Source organism: Pseudopipra pipra, chromosome 8 (assembly GCF_036250125.1).
Source record: "Pseudopipra pipra isolate bDixPip1 chromosome 8, bDixPip1.hap1, whole genome shotgun sequence".
Lineage (NCBI taxonomy): Eukaryota > Metazoa > Chordata > Aves > Passeriformes > Pipridae > Pseudopipra > Pseudopipra pipra.
Window position 1 is genome coordinate 20,723,730 of NC_087556.1, and position 23,625 is coordinate 20,747,354.

At 38.5% G+C, this 23,625-nt stretch overlaps 1 protein-coding gene across 1 annotated transcript; it reads right to left on the reverse strand.

The window, feature by feature from the left end:
- Window positions 1–281: 281 nt before the first annotated feature.
- Window positions 282–20,883, reverse strand: SLC35G1 (solute carrier family 35 member G1). Its single transcript, XM_064662904.1, has 3 exons — window positions 20,585–20,883; window positions 16,525–16,705; window positions 282–16,048 (listed from the first exon to the last, which is right to left on the reverse strand). The coding sequence occupies exons 1-3, from the start codon at window positions 20,859–20,861 to the stop codon at window positions 15,289–15,291; spliced, it is 1,218 nt and encodes a 405-aa protein (XP_064518974.1). The 5' UTR covers window positions 20,862–20,883; the 3' UTR covers window positions 282–15,288.
- Window positions 20,884–23,625: the final 2,742 nt, after the last annotated feature.

Genomic DNA, 23,625 nt, shown 5'->3' on the forward strand with positions numbered 1-23,625 from the left:
ACTGGAGGCTAAAAAGGCCAATTCGAGATAGACAAGTCCGGCTGCAAAAGGCACAGCGGAAAGTCTCCTTAGGTGGTATTGGCAAGACACGGTTCCTTCTGCATTGTCTTTTCTCCTCAAGAATGATTCTGCATGTGTTCTCAAAAGAAGCACCAGCGTTTTTTATATATATATTTTCCTGGCTTTACATTTATTATCTATCCTGACTCTTTCCATGGCTTACAGGTTCTGATTATTAGAATAGGGAGAAAAAATGCATCCACTACAGTAAAACACGTTGATATTTTTAGCAGTGAAACATCTAAATCTTTTATTGAGAAACATGAGACATGGTCAGTCTGAACTAATTCAGGTAATTAACTCATAATATTGAGCATTCTACACTGAAATACAGTATAGACTGGAAAAAATCCAGGTCCTATGGAAAATTTAATATTCCCTTTGTCTCCAGCATGGCCTGGATTTCATTCACTGCATATAGTACCCAAAAAATGCCATAATACAATATTTGCAAAAAGTAAAATCCAAGTAGTGAATCTTTTCCAATTCATGTTCTGTGTGATCTGTATATTTTTCAGTACTTTCATATATTTAGATACTGAATACTGGCCCAAAATACATTACATAATACTCTAGTGTACTCTACAATTTCTTAGTGTTAGTTGCTTCATAACAAATCTTGCAATAGGTTTTCAACTCTACAATACTGACAATAAACTATCCTCTAAACACACAGGCAACAAGAACCTTTCCATGGAAGCTTTTTCCAGTTTCTCTCTGCTTTTCCATGTTTTTTCAAGAGTGCAGGAAAGTTACTATTGCATTATTCCAAGGGAAAATATATATAATTTCTCCTTTGCAATGTGTTCACACTTTATTTTTTTCAATTTGCAAAACTCCAACAATAAAAGATATCCCGTCCTGAAAAGAAAGTGCTACTTTTACAGAATGGAAAATTTGGAGAAATCACCATATCCTTGACTTGCCAAAAAATTAGGGCATCTGTCAAACTTGAGGTGCACATCATTGGGCCAACTTGGCATACCAGGGGTCAATAACATGCTCAAGCACTTTGTTGTATTAAGGATTTCATTCCTGAGATCCAGCTCCTGACCTGGAAATTGAAGACTTCCTTGTTTCACTGAGACACTGGAAGATTATTTAACAGTAAGATTTTTGAACACTGTGAAAGAGACAAGTCGGATACAATAGTGGCAGGTGATATGTACAGAATAATTAGATGCTCATTCCTTCCAGGATGACATCTGCTTCTGTGAACACTGTAGGAAAGAAGAAATTACCAGTATAACAAAGCTTCAGCACTGCTCTCTTTCTAAAATGTATTTATGCAATTAACAGTTCAAAAATTGCATCCCTGTAAAGCATTGGAGGATGAGAAAAATTTGAATATGAAGTAATAATGATGCCTAGAAATATCTAATACAGTTGCTACTTTTAATGTGATTTCCTTCTTTAAAAACAAGTCAAAAATTACACGCAGCTGATGAGAAAGATGAAATTGCATCCCAGCTACACATCTGCAGTTGAGACAAGGCATCTTCTTTCCATTCCAACAGAAGTACATGATCCTCTGCGATGCTGCAAGCAGATTTACTTTGGAAGAAGTGCATTTCTTTGGTGACAGGTTAGAAAGCTGCCTGTTAGGATAGTTAACCCAAGTAATCTGTTTGTCTTCATTATGGTAAGATTCACTGGGTTTGGACCTCTCTCCCTGGTTGTACACACAACAGAAATAATTCCCCTCAACCAAAGTCACTGATCTTTTTTCAAAATTAATTTGTTCCCAAGGTGGAAGAATGCTGCAGGCACCCAGACCTCCACTTTCTCTGGGGACTCCCATGCCCGAGCTTTACAGAAGTGAATTTTGAGCTGCCTGGCAACCTCAGTGCTATACAGATGAAGAAAATATTTTTTTGCTGAACTTGACTCATGGGTCACAGTTTCTTTTTAACATTCTCAGCCAAGCAGAGAGTGCCTTAAGAATGCTTCAGTTTTCTCTCCCATTGTCCATCACTGTCTACCCTGTTTTCATGAGAACTCACTGTTAATCATCACACTGTACTGCTACTCCATCAGGCTTGACAATACAGAAAGACAACACATCCAGCTCAAATACAGTTCTTAAAGGTAGAGAAAAATACAGGACTTTCAGAAAACTTTGATGTGTCTTTTAGCTCTTTTATCAGCTAACAGTCTTCTACCGACCGTGTATTCTGGAGTTTGGGTTACAAAACTGATTTAGAGATGAACTTCAAAGTGATGCATAAATATTAAATTCCACAAATTCCTGTGAGATGGTAAGTATTATTAACATTATACAGATGGGGAAACTAAAGCAATGTGAGTTTACTTGGGCAATTTTCCCATCATGAAAAAAAAATAACTACAGTCGTAGCATCAGTAGTCAAGAATACCTGGCTTTTTTCTGCACTCACTTTGAATGGCACATCACCTGCCTAAACCCTGCAGTATAATCTATAAAGGAATATTTTGTTTTCAATCATGATATTATATAGCAAAATTTTCAAACAATTTATTTAACAAATTACAGAAAACACTTAAAATATGCTTTTAATTTAAAAAAAATAGCCAAAAGGTTTTTCCTTGGGCTTTGCTCCAAAATTCACCCTTCAGCTAGGACTAAAGAAAAGCACGCACACTTGCACACATGCAAACAGAAATTCTAAAAGAAAATTAGAAACATATGAAAATAAGGATTGAGAATGTTTTCTTAACTGCACTCTGGTTTCAATACAGCAAAATTTCCATTGATTTACTAATGGATAGAATTTTTCTTGTGAAGTAACACACAGGCCTTATCTGCAATTAATTCCTTGCTTCCATTAAATGAATTATCATCCTACAGAATTACAGCCCACGGAGGCAGGGCAGCTCAGCTCTCTCTATAAAGCACAACCCTACTTAAGTCATATGGTGATTCCGCCCTATGAGGAGAGTTTTTACAGAAAGAGTTTCAGTTGAGACAACCATTATTTTAGTAAGAGCTAGATTTTGAGGCTATTTATAGATAAATAATCACAAAGTACAAGTTCTATACTGATTCTCAAAATAATAAATAAATAATACGAACTACTTGAATTTCAGAAATTGTTTTTAAATTATTAACTCTGGACTGGAGGTTTCTTATGAAGCCTGCTATTCTATGAATGTTACAGCTTTGTAACTGCATTACAGACTTATTGTTACTTTACGTGATGTAATGTGAGGTGTTTTGCCTATCTGACCACTAAAACCATCACCAGTCATGGAGGCAACTCTGAAAGTTTAATGAACTTGCTCAATGACTTTCTGACATTTCAATTAGGAAGAAAAGAATTTAACAAGATAAACCAAATAACTGTTAAAAAAGACTGAAACAATGACCTTTGGAATTGATATCAGCTGTTTGACTTTCAAATCATTAGTAAAGTCATCCTCCAATTAGTCTTTGGAAGAGATACAAAAGGTTTTGTAGTAAACATGAAAAAAACTCATATGTTATTTTCAAATATCTCTAAGATAAGGATAATTAATTATACATATGGAATAATTGCATTATCACTTTTTTGGCTATTCAAGTTTTACTCTGAGAAATTTCATATATCAGTGGAGTAACTTCTAATATAGATCAAATTAAAGAAAGCCTTTTACACATTAACTGTAAACTGACAGTTTAGGTGTACTCCCATTGTATAACTTAGCTATATTTTTAGTATGCCATTATTTTATGGCATCATAAAATATGACAGTTTTTTAAAAGTTAGAGACTATATTAGAATCCAGGTCTTCAAAACATCGGAGCAATAACTCTTGTTTACTTCATATTACAGTTCAGGGACAATGGAAGTCAAATTATTAATACCAGTAATTGAATAAAGTTAATAAATGTAATAAAACTGAACACTATACCATAATTTTCTGTTAATTCTCTCTAGAAAAAACCAATAAAACCCCAGAAGATGGAAAGTACATAGCTATTAATTAATCTATGAGAGTTTATGGGTCATTAATAATACATAAATATTAGTGATATTAAAGTGGCAAGTAATAAACACATCCCAGATCATATTATACAGTCATGATGAAAATGTATTGAGAAGCCAGCTTTATTACTTTCCTCATATAAAGTTCCTCAATACACAGTAAAGTCTTTAATATATTCATAATGATAAAATGTATTGTTGCTTATATGAAATTACATGGTCCAACCAGGATGGAGTATTGTCTTGAGCACCTAAACAATAAAGTCTGATTTATGTAACCTAGTATGTGTATCTGTCCCTGTATAAGGCCATTAACTGTTCCAGTTCACCTAATTAATCCTGTTGAACAGTATTTCTAGGCTTGTTTCTCCTGAGTGACATTTTCAAGGAAGCTTCACCAAAAGATAGTTTTTTATTGCTTCATAATTGTGCCTTTAGTTTGAATACCTAATTATTATTGTACTCACGGATTCAGTTCATCTGGAAAACAACAAATGAGCTGACTTGCCTGTGCTCCATCATCCCTTTAAACAAGCAGCCAGGACAATGAGTTATTAATTTAATAAATTATAAAATCTATATTGTCTTAATGCTCATATCTAAACAACAATGACTCTACAGGTTAATTTAATATTAACTCCATTCGGTTCCTTTACTGTCAACCTGCCATAGCATATATTTGACCAAATTCAAGAACCAACACAAGAATTTGTTTAGGTAACCAACCAGAATGGTTAAAGCCATAAGATATTTTAACTGTTTATTTTTAATAGCTGAAAAATTTGGGTGCTAACACAGTGGGCAATGATATTATAAAACATGTAAGTACCCAGTATGTTTGTATTTTTGCTCTTCTTAATGTTAAGATACTTTATGTTGGATGATTCCAAGTACCCTCTTTGTAAAAAGTTTAACTCAAAATCTTGTAGTGTTTTCCATGTGTAGTGTAATTCTAACGTAGTATTACACTAACAGACTCATTGAAAAGGAAAATAAAGTGAGGAAAATCTTTTAGCACTGTAACAGCACCCATGTTTTAGCCTGGTGAGCACTTCAATGCATTGCTGAAATCTGTAAAAGGTAAATAATAATAATAATAATAATAATAATAAAATAATAATCTAGTGTTTTCTACAAAGTCAGGCTGGCTGATTAGGTGTTGAAAATGTGAGAGCACGGGAATGCTTGTGGTTAATAGTTATTCAGGAATGAGCATATATGACCAGGACTTTCCATGGGAGAAGCCAGACAATCAGACTGCAAAAAAGGTAATAATTACTTTGCTTTTTGCTCATGAAATTATAAAAGGATATTAACTTTGCAATATCTATTACAGCCTCTCCCCCAAAAAGGAACATTATTAAATTTACTGTAAATTCTAAAAATACGTACTTTACAATCAACATGTAAAATTCTAGTATTAAATAAAGAAAAAAAATTGCCTTACTCCATTGTCACATCAGTGCATAGTTTCACAGCTAGTCCTGAACAACTCAATTTTATGTCACTTTAAATACAACAGAACCTTAGTAAAATGTTTTTTTCTTTTATAATAAAACCAAAATAAACTTCAGCTTCTGTTTTATATGCCAGTTGAGATTCTTTGCAGTAATTCCTTCCACATCTGCTCTGCAGCTTTTAGATTTATAAAAGCAGTATCTCCCAATTTCCTTTCATCAAAATATCCTAATGCTGTGCTTTATAGACATGTTGGTAGAGTTTAACACTGAGTCACTAATTACAACTTGGAGTCATATATATGCTAAGGCTAAGAAAATAAATACATGTGGTTATGAAGAATTGAATACTGAAAATCCCAAACAACCTAGTCAAAAATTCTTCAAGTGTGATAACATACCAATAAAAGTACACATGAAATTATCACAGACATTAGAAAAATAAAATTGAGAGTTAAAGAAAAAGTAAATAATAAAACTAAACACAAGTACCACCAGATTCTAAATTAATGACCTAAGATCATGTGCAGAAAATTTGCCAACCAGATTGTTACAGAAAAAGTGTCCCTTAAGAACTAAATTGTTTGGGAAAGAGACTGGTATGGGAAGATCTTCATAATCCATTTGTCCAAAACATAAATTCCTAGGATTTCTGAAGGTAGTACAGTATTAGTATCTCCCAATTTCAAGTTTCTCAGTTGCCAGTGTATTATAAATGCCATTGGCTTTCCAGTGAACAGCCCATCGATGTGAGCATTTGAGAGGACAGAGAGCGTAACATGGACAACCTCAAACCACATTAATCTTCACTATATGCAGGATTAGGAGTTTTGCATTGTCCTGACTGATCTGTAGTGCTGTATTGCCTTTTCTGTGCACTGTCACTGCACACCCAATATCTGAGGAAATCTGTTTTGTCACAAAAAATTAAGAGTAAAGACTGCAAAAATAAAGCTATTAATCTTGAAATGAAGTTCTAAATATCCAAGAAAATAATACAAAAGGCAAAATAGAAAAATATGCTACAAAAACATCTGAGGGCATCACAGAACCTGGAAAGACCAGAGTCCTCCAGAAAATTTAAAAGAGCAGATCAAATTGGCAAGTATATTTCTCTCAAGGAAAACAGCATATAAGTTTGTTGATCAAAACTGACATCTAGAGAGCTACAAGCTAACTAACATAAAGTATCATCCAGTACCTCAAGGCCAAGGTTTCCAGGTTTCAATAAAGGCATACTAAAGAAACAGAAATGTGGGTATAACTCTAGTTTTCCTATTTTCTTCCATGCTAATCATGGGATACAGGCTGTAATCTGAAGCAAGGAACATGCTCTCAAGGGTATTCTTATATAATCAGCAGAGAACAAACCGTTCCTTCTCTTCCTTAAATCTGTACCCGATCACACAAACAGGGTTCATTGGGACAGCTTTGCTGCAGAGTACTTGCCAGTAAGAGAATGAAGATTATCCCCCAGACTTTTCCTTTCTGTTTTCTCTCCCCTCCCTCCTATAGAATGGCAGATACAAGGGGCTGTTCTCTAAAGCTGGGTCAAGATGATTCATGATAGACATTGACATTAAAATGTGCAAGTCCTATTGATGCAGAAAATATGGTTAATCTGTAAAGTTTACAGTCTTTAAATCTATATGTGTATACATAGATATGGGTATATAGATGCTTCACACCTTCCTCCCTTCCTTGAAAAAATAACATAGCCTAAGTGTGCTGATAATATCATAAATTGAAATCAGCCACCTTTACTGCAAATTAAGAGCTAATGAACTGCAAAGGAAATAAGCTACATGGTTCTGGCAGACGAAGCAGGAAAGGGAGATGAATCACATGAGCAAACGAGGCTTCCAGGGTAGAAAAGGCTATCTGGCTACTTGCAGTGCTCCCATGGGAGATTTCAGACTTTTAATAATGAAGAAAATGTTTTGTCATATGGCAAGGATAAAGAACATCAGCTAAGTGTTTTCGTATGGAACCCCTACATATATTACTACAAACAGTACAACGTAGGATCTTGTCCATATTACATAAAGATGATGTTTAATGAAGAAATTGAATACACATCTATTACAAGGCTTTGGTTGGCATGAAGTATTTCTGGTAAAGTGAAAAAAACCCAACAAAATCAGGGCTACTTTTTAGAAGTGAACAGCTTTTTCCTTCACTTCCTCATCAAAACTTAGTAGTGACTGAACAGTTTTTATAGTAATATAAAGGAATATTTGTTTTAAGAAATAAAGAGCAAATGGGAAAGTAGAAAGTAAATATTAATATCTGATTCACAGTGCACTGTGAGGGTGTTTTATGAAATAAAATGGATCTGCCACGTAGCCTTTCCAAATAATATTAAAAAGGTTTTTCTCTAGCATTACTTAGCCTCCCAAAAACTGTCCAGTACTTCCTATTAAGCAGAACAACACCTACCAGTGCCAGTTAACACCAGCAAAAAATCCTCCAGCCAACCTTCCAATGGAAAACATTTTGACAAGTATTTTTTCTAGCTTACTGTAGTACTTAACTGTGTCACCTCCTCCCTTTCTAACATTCTTCTCCCTTAAATTAAGTTGGAACCACCCTTCTCAACTCTACCAGGCTTTAGGCGCAGCACAGTGCACCTATGCTCAACAGCTTGCACGACTTCCCCATTTAATCAACTGCTCTGACTGAAGAGGCTCTTCCAGCACACCTGGTCCTGTCCATAGCCCTGTGCTGTGGTGACCAGAGCAAGAGAGTTACTGGGAAACTCTGGCATTGGAAATATTGGGCAGCAGGGCCCTGGAGATGAGGTATGAGATAATATATAGGGCCTCCCTGCCTCAGCACTTGCACCAAGAACCTGCTCAAGAACTATGTAGGGGTCTCAACCCAGCCCCAAAATAAAAATCTAGAGTTGAACAGAAATATTTTTTTTAAAAATACGCCAGCCAAATAGGAGAAAAACAGCGGGCAACAATTACAACCTGCTGATAACTGCTCAGACAGCATACATGCCCTATATCTGTGCAAAATTAGAACTAGTAACCTAAATTCATTCTAGCTCATCACTTTGATTCTTGCCCCAAAGAATTTAATAGCAAGAATGTACTTGTTATCCCTCCCTTTTTTTTCTTTTAATAAAAAGAATGCTTAGGACATAAGCTACATATACAGATTGCTTCATACCCAGCAACATCATTATCAATGAGATGTCCAATTTCATTACCTGCTAATTCATTGACATTCACATGAAGGGACCAGGCCCACTCTCTCCTTGCTCCCCAGAACTTCAGAGAGTGTTGCCAAAGTCCTCCTGTACCCTCTAGTATCTTTTGCTCTGAAAGGGAGTGGATGATACCTTTTAAAACATCAAAGAGATTATTCGAGGATCTGCTGAGCAGCATTCTGTATAGTCATTTAAATGCTTTAGTTGTACTTGGACTCCTATTTAAATGTAATATTTACAGTGTGTACATCACACTGCATTGAAACTTTTATTGTCCAGAGCTGCAGATTGGGATTTTTAAGAGGGTTTAAGTTTATGCACTAAGGAATAAATTAAGAAAAACAGCCCCACCTGCCGACAGAACAGCCACAGCACAGAGTGAAAGTTTAAGAACTTCATACTTGCCAACCAGAAAACACGGGTCTTCTTTCCATCTCTTTCACAGAGACTCAGAATCACCTCATTTCAGCAGAGCCAAAACTCAAATCTCTCCTTTTTCCTTTGCTCAGTATGTAAATTCAGATGACAAATTAGTTTCTCATTATCCTTTCCAGAATTCACTGCTCCTCGACAGGATAAGGTACGAACTTCATTCAGTTCAATAGAAGCTAATTGAAGAGTACAAAGTATCAACTGAAACCTATCTGAACAATTCATCTGCATATCATATCTCATGTACTGCTTCCTGTGCTCAGGACTGTAAAAACGCTTAACTGAATCAATAAGGGGATAACTCACAGTGTTTGTTCTTTTTCTTTTGGGTTTGTGGGGTTTTGGCTTTTTTTTTTTTTTTTTTTTAGTGAATAGACATAATTCTAAAATTTTGTTTTAAGAGATTTATTATCTAGCAATAGATAATAGCTCTCATCTCTCATGCTGTGTCACCTACCATTTGTAAATAAGGAAGATTTCAATATTATCTATCCAAAAATCTTTTTCCCCTTCCCTTAAAGCTTAAATTTCTATCTATTACATATTTTTAGCTGTTTGGAGAACCCACAGAACTGCCAAGAGAAAGTGGTAAAGTTTCTTTGACAATTAATCTTCCCTTGCCTATGCCTGGCACAGTAAGTTCTCTTCAAGTACCTTGCTTTTTCCTTTACTGGTGCCTGTGAAACAGATGGCATCAAGTTGTCCTACAATAAGTTAATTTTTGAGCCTACTAAGTGAAGAAGGGGGTGCTGGATAGATAGGCTAACACTGCTAGTTATTTCCCACTATGTAACTCATCATTCCCCATCTATTTTTCCCTCTCTAATGTTTCAAGTTGCACCCAGAAATAAAATTTGTTACCTGCATAAAGTTCTCAAGTGTAAGCTTCAGAAGTCCACCGACACTGTAGGAAGAAGCGCTTACGAGGATAATAAAAAAAAGTACTCCAATATTTTTGTAATATTTATCAATGATGACGGTTTTACACATGAGGGTTTTTTCCCTGCTTTTTCCTCTTTGGTGAAAAGTTAATTATTGACACACTAAATAATGGGAAACACCAGGATGAATTAAGTATCACCTTGTGACAAAAGAGATAAGACTTGAATTCAAATCATGATGTACGGAAATAAAACAAAACAAAAAAATACACAGAAACAAATCACCACTTGCACACAGGAAAATTTAACTTTACTGATCTGTCGATGCCACAGTGTTTCCAGTCAAGAAACTGCTGTATGGAAGCTGATAGAGCTTCTTTTTGTTTCTAGCCAGTTGCAAGGCACAAAAAATGACATAGCATGATAGTATTAGCAGAATTTAAGGCATATGCTCGTGTTTAACAGGGACTGTTTGATTAACAGTTCTTTCAAAAAGCTTTTACAATCACTACATTCAGTTATATTCCACTAATCAATGCAAAAACAGAGACTAATTCTTCAGGATCATTTTATTAGCAATGATGAATATAAATCTCTTACGAAAATATTCTTAACATTTCAATATATAAGAATTGTCTATAAAAATATACTACTACATAACAAAGCCAATACCTTCTACAAAACATGTAACTCAACATATATTTAACAATACATAGGATATAGTAAAAATCCTTTAATTAATGCTGAGGGTATTTTTACCCCCTTTTGTCATACAGTAACTCATATAACATAGGAAATTACTCATTCTGATATACAGAAGTGTTATCACCATAGAAGTCTACGTATGTTCCACCCTGAAGTCACCTGCATCTGCAGGAATATAAAGCCAAACTTTTCTTTGGATGGACAGGCAGTTAGGACCACAAAAACATTCTGCTGGTAGCTGCAATGTCCTGCTGAAGTCAGTGTTGCACATCTGCTGTCAGCACTGCCAACCCTGAACCCCTGCAGGGACAGAGATCATGTTCCTACTGCCTTCGTGGGACTGATGCCACAGACGAGCCTACCGTGGCTACATAGGGAACAGACTCTTCCTGGTTAACTACTGCTAGTTAGCAAGAAAATAACTTCTAAAGAGGCTACCTCTATAGAAATAAACCTTCTTCCAATGGACAGCTTGAACAAAAGCTCAAGGAAGAGAAAACACCATGGGAGTGTTTATTCTAAATGATGATCAAGGGTAGTAGTATCCATCTTGTCATTGCCAATTACAGGAGGCTCCATCTTGATGTTTTGGAATTGGGAAAGAGCCTAGTTTCAAGTTTCAGAATAAAAATGACACATTGAACTAGTTATTTTACCAATGCTGATAAGGTGAGGCTACTTCATGCCTAGTGTTAGACAAATGCAGGAAATCCATTTTAATTATGCAGACTGCCCTTGTCTACACAATGAGCTTGTCAAATTCTTGGTGTGGATGTATTTAAAGGGCTTTTAGATCATACTTTTGACAACCAACTTAACCTGAAAGAAACTGGCTGCTGCACAGTAACAGTATATAGCTTTTTCTGCCATCAGCTTTCTATAGAAGAGTTGAGTACATAAGGCTTTAAGGCTATGAAGTCCCACTGAAGACTACAGACAATTACAGTGTCTTGCATAGTGAAGAACATAAGAACCATGCATGTGATGCATCAATAACAACTAAATCTTTTGACCCTCCCTATGTTTATGTGCAAAACAATCAATAATTATTACTCTTTCTACTCAGAATCCACTGAAATCAGTACATTGAATGAATATATTGAAATTCAAGAGAGACAACTTTATAACACAGCAACTGCAATGCAACAATATTCCTTTGTATTATAAAGGAAGAAGTTTCTATTAGAAAAGTATGTTTATCAAACTTTAAAGCAAAGATCACAACAGGACATTAATATACTTCTGACTCAAAGCTCAGAAAAATATCTTTTGACCCTGAGAAACTTGCTGTATTAAAACTTTAAAAGCTAAAAAAGATCAGAATCTGAAAGAATCAAGGCTCAGCCAGTTTCCTTTCAGATTCTCAAACTGTTAAGCTTTGAAGAAAAGTTTTACCATCTTAACAGAAATTTTAAGAAATATTTTCCATTAAAAAACCCCTATCATTTCACAGTACCCATACTTTTGCAATTTCATTATCTTCAAGGGTTACAACTAATATTTAGGTTTTCAACCTATTTTTGAGAGGAAGAAAAAATATAAAATTGAGGCAGTTGAAAAACTTAAAGCTTAAATATCTTCCATGCCCAATATCATCTAGAAAAGCTAATTACAGAAACTAGCTTGTTATACTTTATGACTAGAGAAGCCCTAGTCAAGTCCTTCAGTCTCCTACCAGTTAAATAATTCTCTAAAAGATGGACCAAAATCAGAATAATGTTCCAACACATACAGTGTTCTCCAACATAGGATCTTGTTTAGATAATTATTTTAACAACTTAAATATTTAGGAAGGTTTGGGAACAGCAAGAGGAAATAAGCAGATGGAGCCATAAGGAGACCCTATAGGTTTGAATAAAGAAAAAAAAAAATAGTCACCTGGGTTTTTTGGCACCACAGGTATGAAAATATATCAAAAGAGTTTCTGCAAAAACTCGAGATAAAAATTACCAGTCACTATATTTGGATTCTGATTTCAGATCAGCTTATTTTCTAGATTTATTTATATGTTAAGGGCAAGAAAACAACCCTTTCTTCAGCAGCCTGTTCTTCTCTACCAAGTGTAAACAAGATTCATTGAAATCATATGAACTAAAGAGTTCTTGATGTAAGCTTCCACATTATTTTTATTCTGTACTGACAAAGCAGCATTCATATGCTGTAATTTGAAGTATTATCTAATTCCCCTTCCTACTGTTTTTATACTGTCATCGAGTTCAGGCTACCCTGGTTTTACTCTTTCCAACAACCTTACTAAGAAGATACGTAGCTGGATCAGCTCCCAGGTCTAGCTCATCACATAACCACATAAGCACAAGCACTGAGCCAAGAGGAGGGAGCAAGGCTAGCTGACAATCCAAGTTTACATCAATCTGAACTGCTCTGGAACCACACCTTTATAAGTGGCAATTCAAACATATGCATATTAAACATGAAGTGAAGCAGTAAAAAATGCAGTTTGTTTTCCTTCCCTTCCCTGAAAGTTATTGCTTAATGGCAGCGATGGCTGAGCAGCAGAAAAACAATCCCAGTTCACAGTTCCAAGTATTAAGCAAAATAGGTGCCAAACTGGAATTTTATTACTACGAGGCTTTAAAGAGATAGGAAAGCAGCTTCATGCTACTCTTGACCCCTTCAGGAGTAGCTGAACTTCAGCCTTCAGGAGAAGCAGAAAACACATAACTATGAGCAGGAACTGACTCTTTCACTCAAGCGGAATCTGCTCATACCCATAAACACATATGGATCCAGGGTGCTGGTTTACGTACAGAAACTCCCACAAAGAGGCTCCTCACACCAGATACATCCCAAAGTACTATATGCATTCCAGCCCTTCGGGACTGCAGTCCCTAGATCTGCCCTGACAGGATGCAATGCTTGTTGACAAAGGAAAAGACATGTGACTAGACATCTACAAATCAAAATAAGGAAACATCCACCACTTTCAGTGATTTTGAAACAAATGTGTATCAAGTGTATAGAACACTGCATTTTCCTTTAGAAAAACACTACAGTGAGTAAATAACTGAAAACTTCCTCATGATACAAATGTCCAAACAAAGATCAACTTAAAGTTTTCTTTAAACTCTACTGAGACAAGACCTGAAAGTACATAAGACTCAATTTGGGAAAATCCCACTTCCTGATACTAAACATTTAGTCCTCCTCAAACGTGAAGGACACACAAGTATTTTTTCTTAGTGTTTGTTGCTATCAAGATAAAGTCTATAAAAGTAAGATGAGCAAGAAAAGTGATCAAGGTAGATTTAAAAGCACCAGCTGGAGAAATGGGGCTGAAGTTGCCCACTAGCACTGCCTGATGTAGTGTGGATGCTTGAATGTGATGAGATGTGTATGCATAGCTTTACCCTTCCACCAAGCTCTCCTCAAACCTCTTCTGTAGAATCTCTGTACGGCCTTGGTCAACCTGCATTTTCTGTGAAACTGCAACTACCTGCACTCTTGTACATTCTTAGGAAGTAGGCAAAAGCTTTATTGTAAATGCTCCTAACAACTTTATGAAGGCCAAGGAGACTTAAACTTGGTCTCACAAAGAACTTTCATACAGAAGAATCTAAACAAAAGGGTCGTAAGCAGCATTAAAAATAACCTCTATTAAATACCTAAAAAATATAATCTTTTGCATAGAATAAAGAAAAGTGCAGCTACAGAGTAACATTCCATACCACAAGAAATGGCTAATTTACAAGTGGTATACAATTAAACATTGTCTTTCATCATTGAGAGTGCAGCAACTAAAGACATGTTTATTGAGAAAATCACATTTGGGGGGAAAAAAAAGGGGATTAGATTCTTTCACTGTGTCTGTAAAGCAAATGCACACACTTAACATTCTTTTTAAAAGAAAGCAAAGCTGATAGATAATTTTCGTAAGTTAATTTTCTCTTTATATTACTTGGAAAGATGAAATATCTTTTGTTCTTTTAAAATCCAAATTAAAAACAAATCCCCATTTGACATCTGTTTTGTGCAAAAAAAAATATCTTGTAAATGTGCAAGCTTTATCTGTTCTATAAAAGTTGGTTGCTTAAAGATTACTAACTCTCATTCCTTTCTAACTTTTTACTGCAATCTCTCTGGGAATCAAGCACAGAATAGTATTAAATAAGCCTGGGAGACTATTTCCACTGCTCTGAAGAATAAAGAAAGGGTCTAAGAAGTGGGGAGTCAAGAACTTTAGGAAAATAAATATTCATAGAATCACAGAATATGCAGAGTTGGAAAGGACCCATCAGGACCACCATATGCAACTCCTAGCTCTGCACAGGACACCCTAAGAATCACGCCATGTGCCTGAGAGCGTTGTCCACTTCTGATAGGAAGCAACAACTTTAAAGTATCTTTCCACTGCTCATATTTTCAGACCTAAACATGAAAAAGAAGAGCATATACCTAATCAATTACTAAAACATCTTCAATTTTGCTTTAAAATAAAAAAAAAATCGTTTTATTTTATTGGATATAATTTGGTACTACAATTTGGTAAATGGGATGTTTAAAATAAATAAATATTGTGTATATATATATCTCTCAAGATTGCTTGTTTCTGCAACGAATTAGTGTCTGTACTCTTAGATTTCACTTTGTTTAGCTTTTTTCACACTTTGTCGCCACTTGCGAATGGCAGTTCCAGAACTACTGGCTACTACACACAGGGCACCACCCACAGTCCACCAAGTTGGCAGATGATTGAGAAAAAGAATTTGCAAAATAAAAGCAAAAACCACATCCATTGTTCTCATTATGGATACAGGTCCAGCTTTCTCTATCTGTAATGCTTTTGTGAGAAATATCTGACCCCCTAAACCTAACAAGCCTATTAATATTAGAAAAACTCTATCTTTACCACAGTGTGGTAAACGCCATTCATTCAAAACAAACAATACTATAACACATCCAATTAAACCAATGACTGCATAATACCAAATTGACAAAAAATAATGCACAGATTTTCCCACCTTCCTTAGTATAACAATAGTTGAAGCTGCAGATGCTGTGCTTGCAATTGCTGCTATAGTTCCTTTAAGGTGATCTGTGTAAGTTCCTTCAATCCCCACACCACGTGACCCAAACAGAAATGGTGGTCTAGCAATAAGAATCACTCCAGTGATTGCAAAGAGGGTAAACAGAAGATCCCAAGGACTGTATTTCTCTTTGAGAAAGATCCATGCCAGCAGTGACGTAAAAACAGGACTGCTAAAAGTTATAACAGTGGCATCAGCCAGTGGCATGACTTGGTAAGCGTAGTAGAGAAGAACCATTGCAGTAGAGCCAAAGAATCCTCGGAAGAAAAGAAAAATTCTTTTACCTTTTGGTCCCAAAAACCCTGTTCTGAAAAACAGAAATGTCACATTAATGTCACTGGCTTGCTTATATCATGCCTAACATTCAAACACATTTAGGTGTACGCATCCATCCAGCTGGTACACACCTTTCTAGATAAGGGACTTCGATATCCAGATATTTTAACTGTTTGATCACAGAACAATTTACTTTCATCATGATCCCCGATCACATTCAGAGTTCAGAACCTGTTCTTGCTATTAATTTTTTGTGTGCAAAATAAGCCAAGAGTATCTACAAATTATCTTCTTTTTAAGATCACCACTTCATGGAAGATCAAAGCATTTGATAAGATAATTTTCAGTTTTCTGAATCATATTAAGAAACTACCAACTAATCCAAAACAATGCAGTTATGCAACTGAAGTTCAAATTAAAATAATATTGCAATCTGATTTAAGTGAGTGATAATCGTAGATATACTTCTAAGAAATAACTTTAAATTTAAACATTTGCTATACTTACTTGTAGTATATTAAACCAGGAAGAACGAATGCCATTTGGAAAATACATCGAAATGCACTCACTTCCACTGAATGTATATCTTCCAGTTTTTTAAGAAATAAAGAGGCCACTGAGAAAAGGAAGGCAGACAGTACGGTATAAAACAGACCAAGTCCTGGACACGCAGCTTTCTTCTTTGTTCCTGCAACAGACATACTACAGTTAACAAGGATCTATTAGAAAACTTCTCTGATCAGGTAATTCTCCACTGCAGTGCTCCATACATCTGTAGCAATTCTTGTGGTAGAGGATAGGGGGATCAAAGAAACAAATGCAAATATTAAATGTATTTACCAGATCTACCTTGAAAATATTTTTCACTGACCACCACAGGTCTCTTTTTTTCCTTAACACAAGGCATAAGAGATGAACTCTAACACCTGGGATACAAAAGTTCTCATAGTTCTACACAAGTTAGCTTTACTTCTTGTAGCTTTCAGACTAGCATGGGTGATTTACTATAGGTACTAGTTATGATTCTGCCCAAGGACCAGTAAACTGGTCTGTAACTGACTACAAAATGGCCCATGGTCAGATTCTGAAACTTATTACCTTATTGCCTTAGTTAATTAAGGTTCACAAGCAAGTATTTAATTTCCTTTCTCACCAATCCACACATATAAAAGCTGTGTAAAGAACATTACTTTTGTTATACCTCATGTTTACTTTGTAGCTAAATCACCCTAAATATGAGCTAGACCTACAGAATTTTCATATAACATTTTTATCTTGCTGTAAAAATTCAAATATGTTTTTCAAATAGGCATCACATATACATTTTTAAACAGAATAAACTCAAGTGACTAATGGTAAAGCATCATAGGCCTGATGACTATCATAATTCCACAAAGACCATAATTTATGCTTATTTATCATACTTGTCTTTCCTGAAATAGTGTCCCAAGTCCAATGTTTCTATTCGAGCTTCCTGATTACCTCAGGCTCTCTTTAGCAACATACTCTTCCTCGTTCCTCATTTTCCCCACCCTTAACAATTAAAAAAAAAAAAAAAGCCAACACAGAAGGAGAACTGCTGCTGCTGACCTCAACACCATCTCCAAAGAAATTAGCCTTTTTTGTTAACTGCTTTGTTTCATAAAAGGAACAGCCTTTTCACTGAACCTAGAGGTGAACACCACGGAAAAAGAGAACCCATCTAAAAATTTGAGTGGGATGTTACCTCACTGTCTCTTTTTCTCTGTCTGCCTAAAACACTGGAATTTACCTTTTCTTCTACAACACTCTCTAAAGATAGGAGCAAGAACTCCATGTCCCACAGACAGTGTTTTGATAAAAGGTGCCTCATCTCACATTAGTGCAGCAGCCTGTGAGCCTTATGGATCCTCTAAAACATAATCAGCAGGGTACTGCTGTGAGTTGCTTAGCAACTAAATATGGTTTTGAGAGGCTTTTTTCACTTTGTTTTGGGTGTGTGGCTGTTTTTTTTTAATTAACAAAACTTGTCACAAACTCTTTTGATCCTCCTAGAGATCAGCACTCAAGGCTGAGAAACTGCATCTTGCTACCTAAGAGCTGAGACTGTGGGCTGACACAGTTCTAGAGGCCCAGGCTTTCAAACAGATCTGAAGTAGGCAAAAGGTCTGCTTCTCAAGGGATCCTGCTACACTGCAGCTGAAAGTGAGTTACAGCTTCTACTAGAAATATTTCTATTTAGCAACAGCCACTTACATAAAAGTGACTATAAAAACTACCACCAACCAATACTGGACCGGGACATCTACCAACTATGAAACAGTGGATTTCAAAAATGTTCATGAATTATGTAATGTCCTAATCCACACAGTCACACAACAGAACTACAAAATCAACAACGTCTCAATATTAAAGCAAGAGGAATCAAACTGGCCTGTAACTGAAATGGGAAATCCAAACCCATGGTGGCTTATGGATGAACACAGCACAAACAGAACTATTAACTTTCATTTCAGGCATGATAGCTTGTCTGATTACTACAGAACAAAGCCAATCTAAATAATGAAAGTGTTGAAATGGAAAACCAATCCAATTAAAGCAAAATATGCTGAAAGGATCTTATACCCAGAGCTAAGCTTTGCACTGGCAGGAACAAAGAAAAAGCAGAAGGAACTCATTTCTGTAAGCTACCCAATATACCAAGCCTACCAGAAACATAATCTTTTAATACTAGAATTTAAACCATCAACATCTTGCATTGCCAAGGCATGTACTCACTGCAATGAGAAAGTGTTTTATTTCCTTTTAAAAATAAAATGGTACAAGTTCTTCCACCAAAAACAAGAACTGTAGTTCTGAAGAGTACTTATTTCAAAGTAAGTTGTAAGGAGAAGTTAGGTTAAGATAATATTCCCACCCCACAAAATCTTAAGCCTCCAAATACTAGCCCAACACCATCAAAACACTCAAGCACTCATGCTTTTTTAAGACTACAGGAGCCTGGAAATAAAAAAGTTGCAAGCAGTACCCAAGTCATCTTTTTTGAGTGGCTAAAGATTTGGTTTTCCAATTTTATTCTCTGGCCAACTCCAACCTTTCTAAAAATTTTCCACTCCTGTTTTAAGTCCTAAGCAAATGCCTCCCACTGCACACCGTTTTATGTGTAAATTCCGTTGGTGTTTTAATGCCATGCTTTGTTCTAAAAAGTTTTTATACTTGCAAAATGCATACAGTGAAGAAAATCACATTTCTCACATATATGCATCTCAAGAATAGCAGCAGAGACAGACGAGTACTGGCTATTGCGAAGGTGGTCAGCAAGAAGATGATTCGCCCAGACCTTCAGGAAAGGCAGAAGACTGTGATCCATTCTTCACATAATAAAAAGCAGAACAGCTCTCCTACAGTCTTCTGTTAAGTGCCAGGAGCACAACAGCCTGCGTATGAACTAATCGCGGTCATGCAAACAGGATCTAAGGGTGATTCATATAGTTCAGTCATAGACTGTCAAAAATTTTGCTAGACAGACTACTCAAAAACAAAGTACTTTTCTTGGTGAGTTAATGCAAGTTTCTCAGTTCAAACACTGGTTGCTTCCCCCCCCCCAGCTTTGCCTCAGAAGTGACACTAATGGGAATTTCAGTGGTCAAGTACGCTCTTCTCTTCTGAGCTCTCCACAGCACACTATCAAATCTATTTTCCGCTAGAAAGTTAATTAGAGTCAATTTAATGACAAATACATTTTCAGCGATGTTGTTTAAAAACTACACATGCTAAAGGACTTCAGATAACAATTTCAGAAGTTATTTTAAGATGGCATTTATGTTTTAAAAGGACTCCATGTAAAACTGACACATGTTGGGTATTACAGAGGAAGTTTGTGGCTTTAACAATTGAAAATGACCAAGAAGCGAAACACGGATTAAGACAAAACAAAGACTACACTCACACTAAAGCATGGTAAGAATTGCCCAGGAAGTCACAGCCACAAGTTCGTGGACTTGCTGAACTGCACTCGTGCCCCTGCTCAAACGTATTTAACAGTGGCAGAAGTTCACACTGCCAGAAGGTGCCTCTTATTTACCCGAAACTGTCAGGTCTTTCTTCAAAACTTTGACAACAGGAAGTACTGTTTTCCGAGGGATAATCGCTCCCGAAGCGCTCTCAAGAGGCGACAGAGGAGCCGCCCACCCCTGGGGATGAGCGGCCCCAGCGCTCTGCCCGCTCCCGCTGCCGGGGGGGCACCGGGCACCCGGTGCGAGGGGCACGGAAGAGGTCGTGCCTGCCGTTCCTACGCACTTCTCCGCGGGGGCCGGCTTGCCCGGGGAAGAGGAGCGGGAAGAAGCGGGCAGGGCCGAGCACGCTCCCGGGTGACCCGGCGGGCACCAGGTGTGACCCGCCTCGGCAGCGCCGTGGCGGCCGCAGGTGCCGGGCGCCCTCTGCGGCCGCCCGAGCCCGCTCGGCTCCGCGCCCGCCGCCACGTGCGGACAGCCCGGTGCCCTCGGGCCGCTCCCCTGCCCCCGCGCCGGCAATGTCACCCCGACAGCGGGCAGGACGCTGCCCTCCCTGTCCCACTCCCCCTCCTCACCAGCTGCCCCGCAGCAGCGCGGCCAGGGCAAGCCCGAGCTGCAGTCACAAGCGCGGCGCTCCTCGGCGCCCGCCGCCTCAATGCCGGGCGCCGGGCACAGGGACGGCTGCCCCGCACCCGCCCCGTCCTCCTGGCCCGGCTGCACCTCCGGCTCCTGCCCGCCCGCCGCCGGAGCAGCGGCGCCCTCGTCGCCCTGACCCGGCACCATGAGGACGCGGGGCTGCCGCGATGCTCCCGGCGTTTCTCGGCTGCCGGCGACACCTGCCCTGCTGCGCATGCGGGGCGGCCGCCCAGCACCGCCCGCCGCCCTCCCTCGGCCCGCCCGCAGCGCTGGGCACCCGCGGGGCGGGGGGGTGCGACCGGGTCCCGGCTCCGCCACCCCCCGCCAGGCCCCGCCTGGAAGCAGCCGGGTGGCCGTGCCCTCCCGCGGCCGTACCTCACCGGCTGCCCGGCGGCGATCGAGCGCCCCTCCGGGGGCAGGAGGCAGCGCCCCGCCGCTTCCTCCCCGGCGGCCCCCCGAGAGGGACCCGGCGCGGGCAGCGGTGGCTGTGCCGGAGAGGAGAGAGGCTGCGGTGCCTCGGGAGGGGGAGCTCTGACCCCGCCGCAGAGCGGGTACCCGGCGGGGCCGCACAGGCCGCGGCTGCCGCGAGCAGAGGAGGCAAAACACCGGGAAACAGCGACGCGAAGTTGTTTTAGGGGCGTTGTTGCGTCACGTGCGCGCCCGAAATGAGCGTCTCGCTGCTCCTGTACGCGGGACTGACCCCGCACAGCGGGCGCTCCCCAGCCCCTACGGGCTCAGCAGCACAGGCAGCACCTGTCACGGCCTCTGCGGGTGTCACAGTGTGATCCCGCCGGACCAGGTTCCACCCCATTGGAATAGCCAGGCAGACCCTCGGTGGGCCCGTCAGTGTTGCCGTGTCAGTGAGCAGGGGCAGAGCATCACTCCCTGGAATACCTGCTGCCTGCACCGGCTGCACTCAGGGGTCCGAGTGGAGATGGGAACCTGGCAGGCGACTCAGGATTGTTAGTAGGGTACAGAAATCACTTAACCACCTTGTCGTGGTGTATTCTCCTTAAGGAAACAATGCCGCCTATGTCTTTGGGTCGGGGAATCGAAAAGGATGCAAAGAAATACAGAATAGCCCTTTTTCCTTACCAATCAAAAAGTGCAGAGTAAAAAAAGCAGGATAAATTTCAAATACCAAAAAATTTCCCTTTCGAGCAAGTCGAGCTGTTATCAATAATTACATTTCTATTCAAAGAAGACACTTATGTTCACACTAATCTCTTAACTGCATAAATTAATCTGTGTTTATTTCTTTAGTCTTAACAAGGTGAAATGTAATATATAGCTTTAGCAAAATGAATACTAAATGGTAAATACAAACTATTTCACCCAAAGTTTTAAGTTTTTCCTCCAGCTACCTCATAAAAGCTATTTCAAGCTTTCCTTGCCACTAATTTAGCACTTTTTATAGTCCATGCTAACCCACCATAATTATTTCATTATAAGCCATAAGTATTTCATTATCTTGGAGCTAGCATTTGATTAATATGACCAGAATTATTTCACAAATTACTCTTAACTAAAAATTAGATGTGCTATATCAATTATTAAAATGATAAGTCAATTAATAAGGTCATATTGGAATCAAAATTATTTATAAATATTTACATTAGCTGATCTCCTAGTGCTATAAACAAAAAAATAAATAAATATATGATACGCTAGTTATAAATAATTTTTATTAAAGCTCTTATCAGCATAGCCCTCTACAAATTCTATATTGAAAGCTTTACTAAATCTTTCCTCTGGAGATGCAGTTGCAGCTGCTTGTCCCACAGAGCAGACAAGCAGGCCAGCAAAATTTTCCAAACAGAGAGCCTTAATTAAGAAGTTATTTTTTCTTAATGCACTTCCCTATCCCTCAGAGCTTGGTTTAATTTAGAGAGGGAGGTGCAAATAAACCTGGCAGCCTGCTGCTTTCCCAAGAAACTTAAACTTCTCTGTATTCCAAGGCAGCTTTTACATGTCAGTGTTCCATGAATTGCCAACACAAAGTTAGAGGTGGCCTTGCCCAGACAAGTTTTGGTGAGAGAACAGTGGAGATTCTGTTTCTCAGCAGCCATCCTGGGGTTTCAATCCTGCAGGTCTCTCAGAGGAAGACCTGGCACATCCCCTGCCCAGCAAGGGTGAAACAGGCAGAGCGCACCCACACAGATTTTTGTGGCCTATCGTCACAGTCACTAGGTGAGTTACCTCTGTAGGCAGCAACAGCAGAAGCAGCTGGCTAACTTGAGTCTTCTGTGAAGAAAACTAGAGCTAGAACATAGTCTACAGTACAGACACAGAACAAAATATAGTGAGTACTTACCATTTCTGGCTATTTGTCTATAAACTTGTTAAAATACACAGATTATATATTTATTTTATAATACTGCCACTGCGAAACCTAAAGTAAATTTTTTAAGTGCCACAATGCCAAGTACTGAGCTGTAGAGAGTTTCAAAGAGACTGCAACAACCCCCTCCACACTCCTCCACGTCTGGGTTTGAAAGGGACCATCTAAGGGCAGTGTTTGTTTATGCCAAGATACATAAAGTGTTCTGTTTGCTCCTGGTCAAACTGCCAGACTTGTCTCAGCTTGAGAGCTTCCAAGTTCTCCTTGTAAAGTACAGCCCTCTTCTCTGAGCAAGGAGTCAGAGCAGTTGCAGCTGCCCAGACTAACCAGCAGGCAAATGTAACTTGCAGTCATGATGCCCTAGATTGGAAAATTAAGTAGGTGCATTAATGTGACAGGTTAATGTTTTATGTAGCCCTTTCAAGTACAGATTAAGCCTTGTCTGTGTAATACTGTGCCTAGAACTAGCTGTTCCTTTCTCCAGCACATCACCAGCTTGCCATAGTAAAGCAGTAAGGACCTCCTATAGCCTCTTCCCTGAGTGCAAAGTGTATAAGAAAAAGCTTTATTAAACTTGGGCAATTTGATCATTAAAAGTTAAACTACAGCATCAAGCTAGAATGGCATTTATTTGGTTTC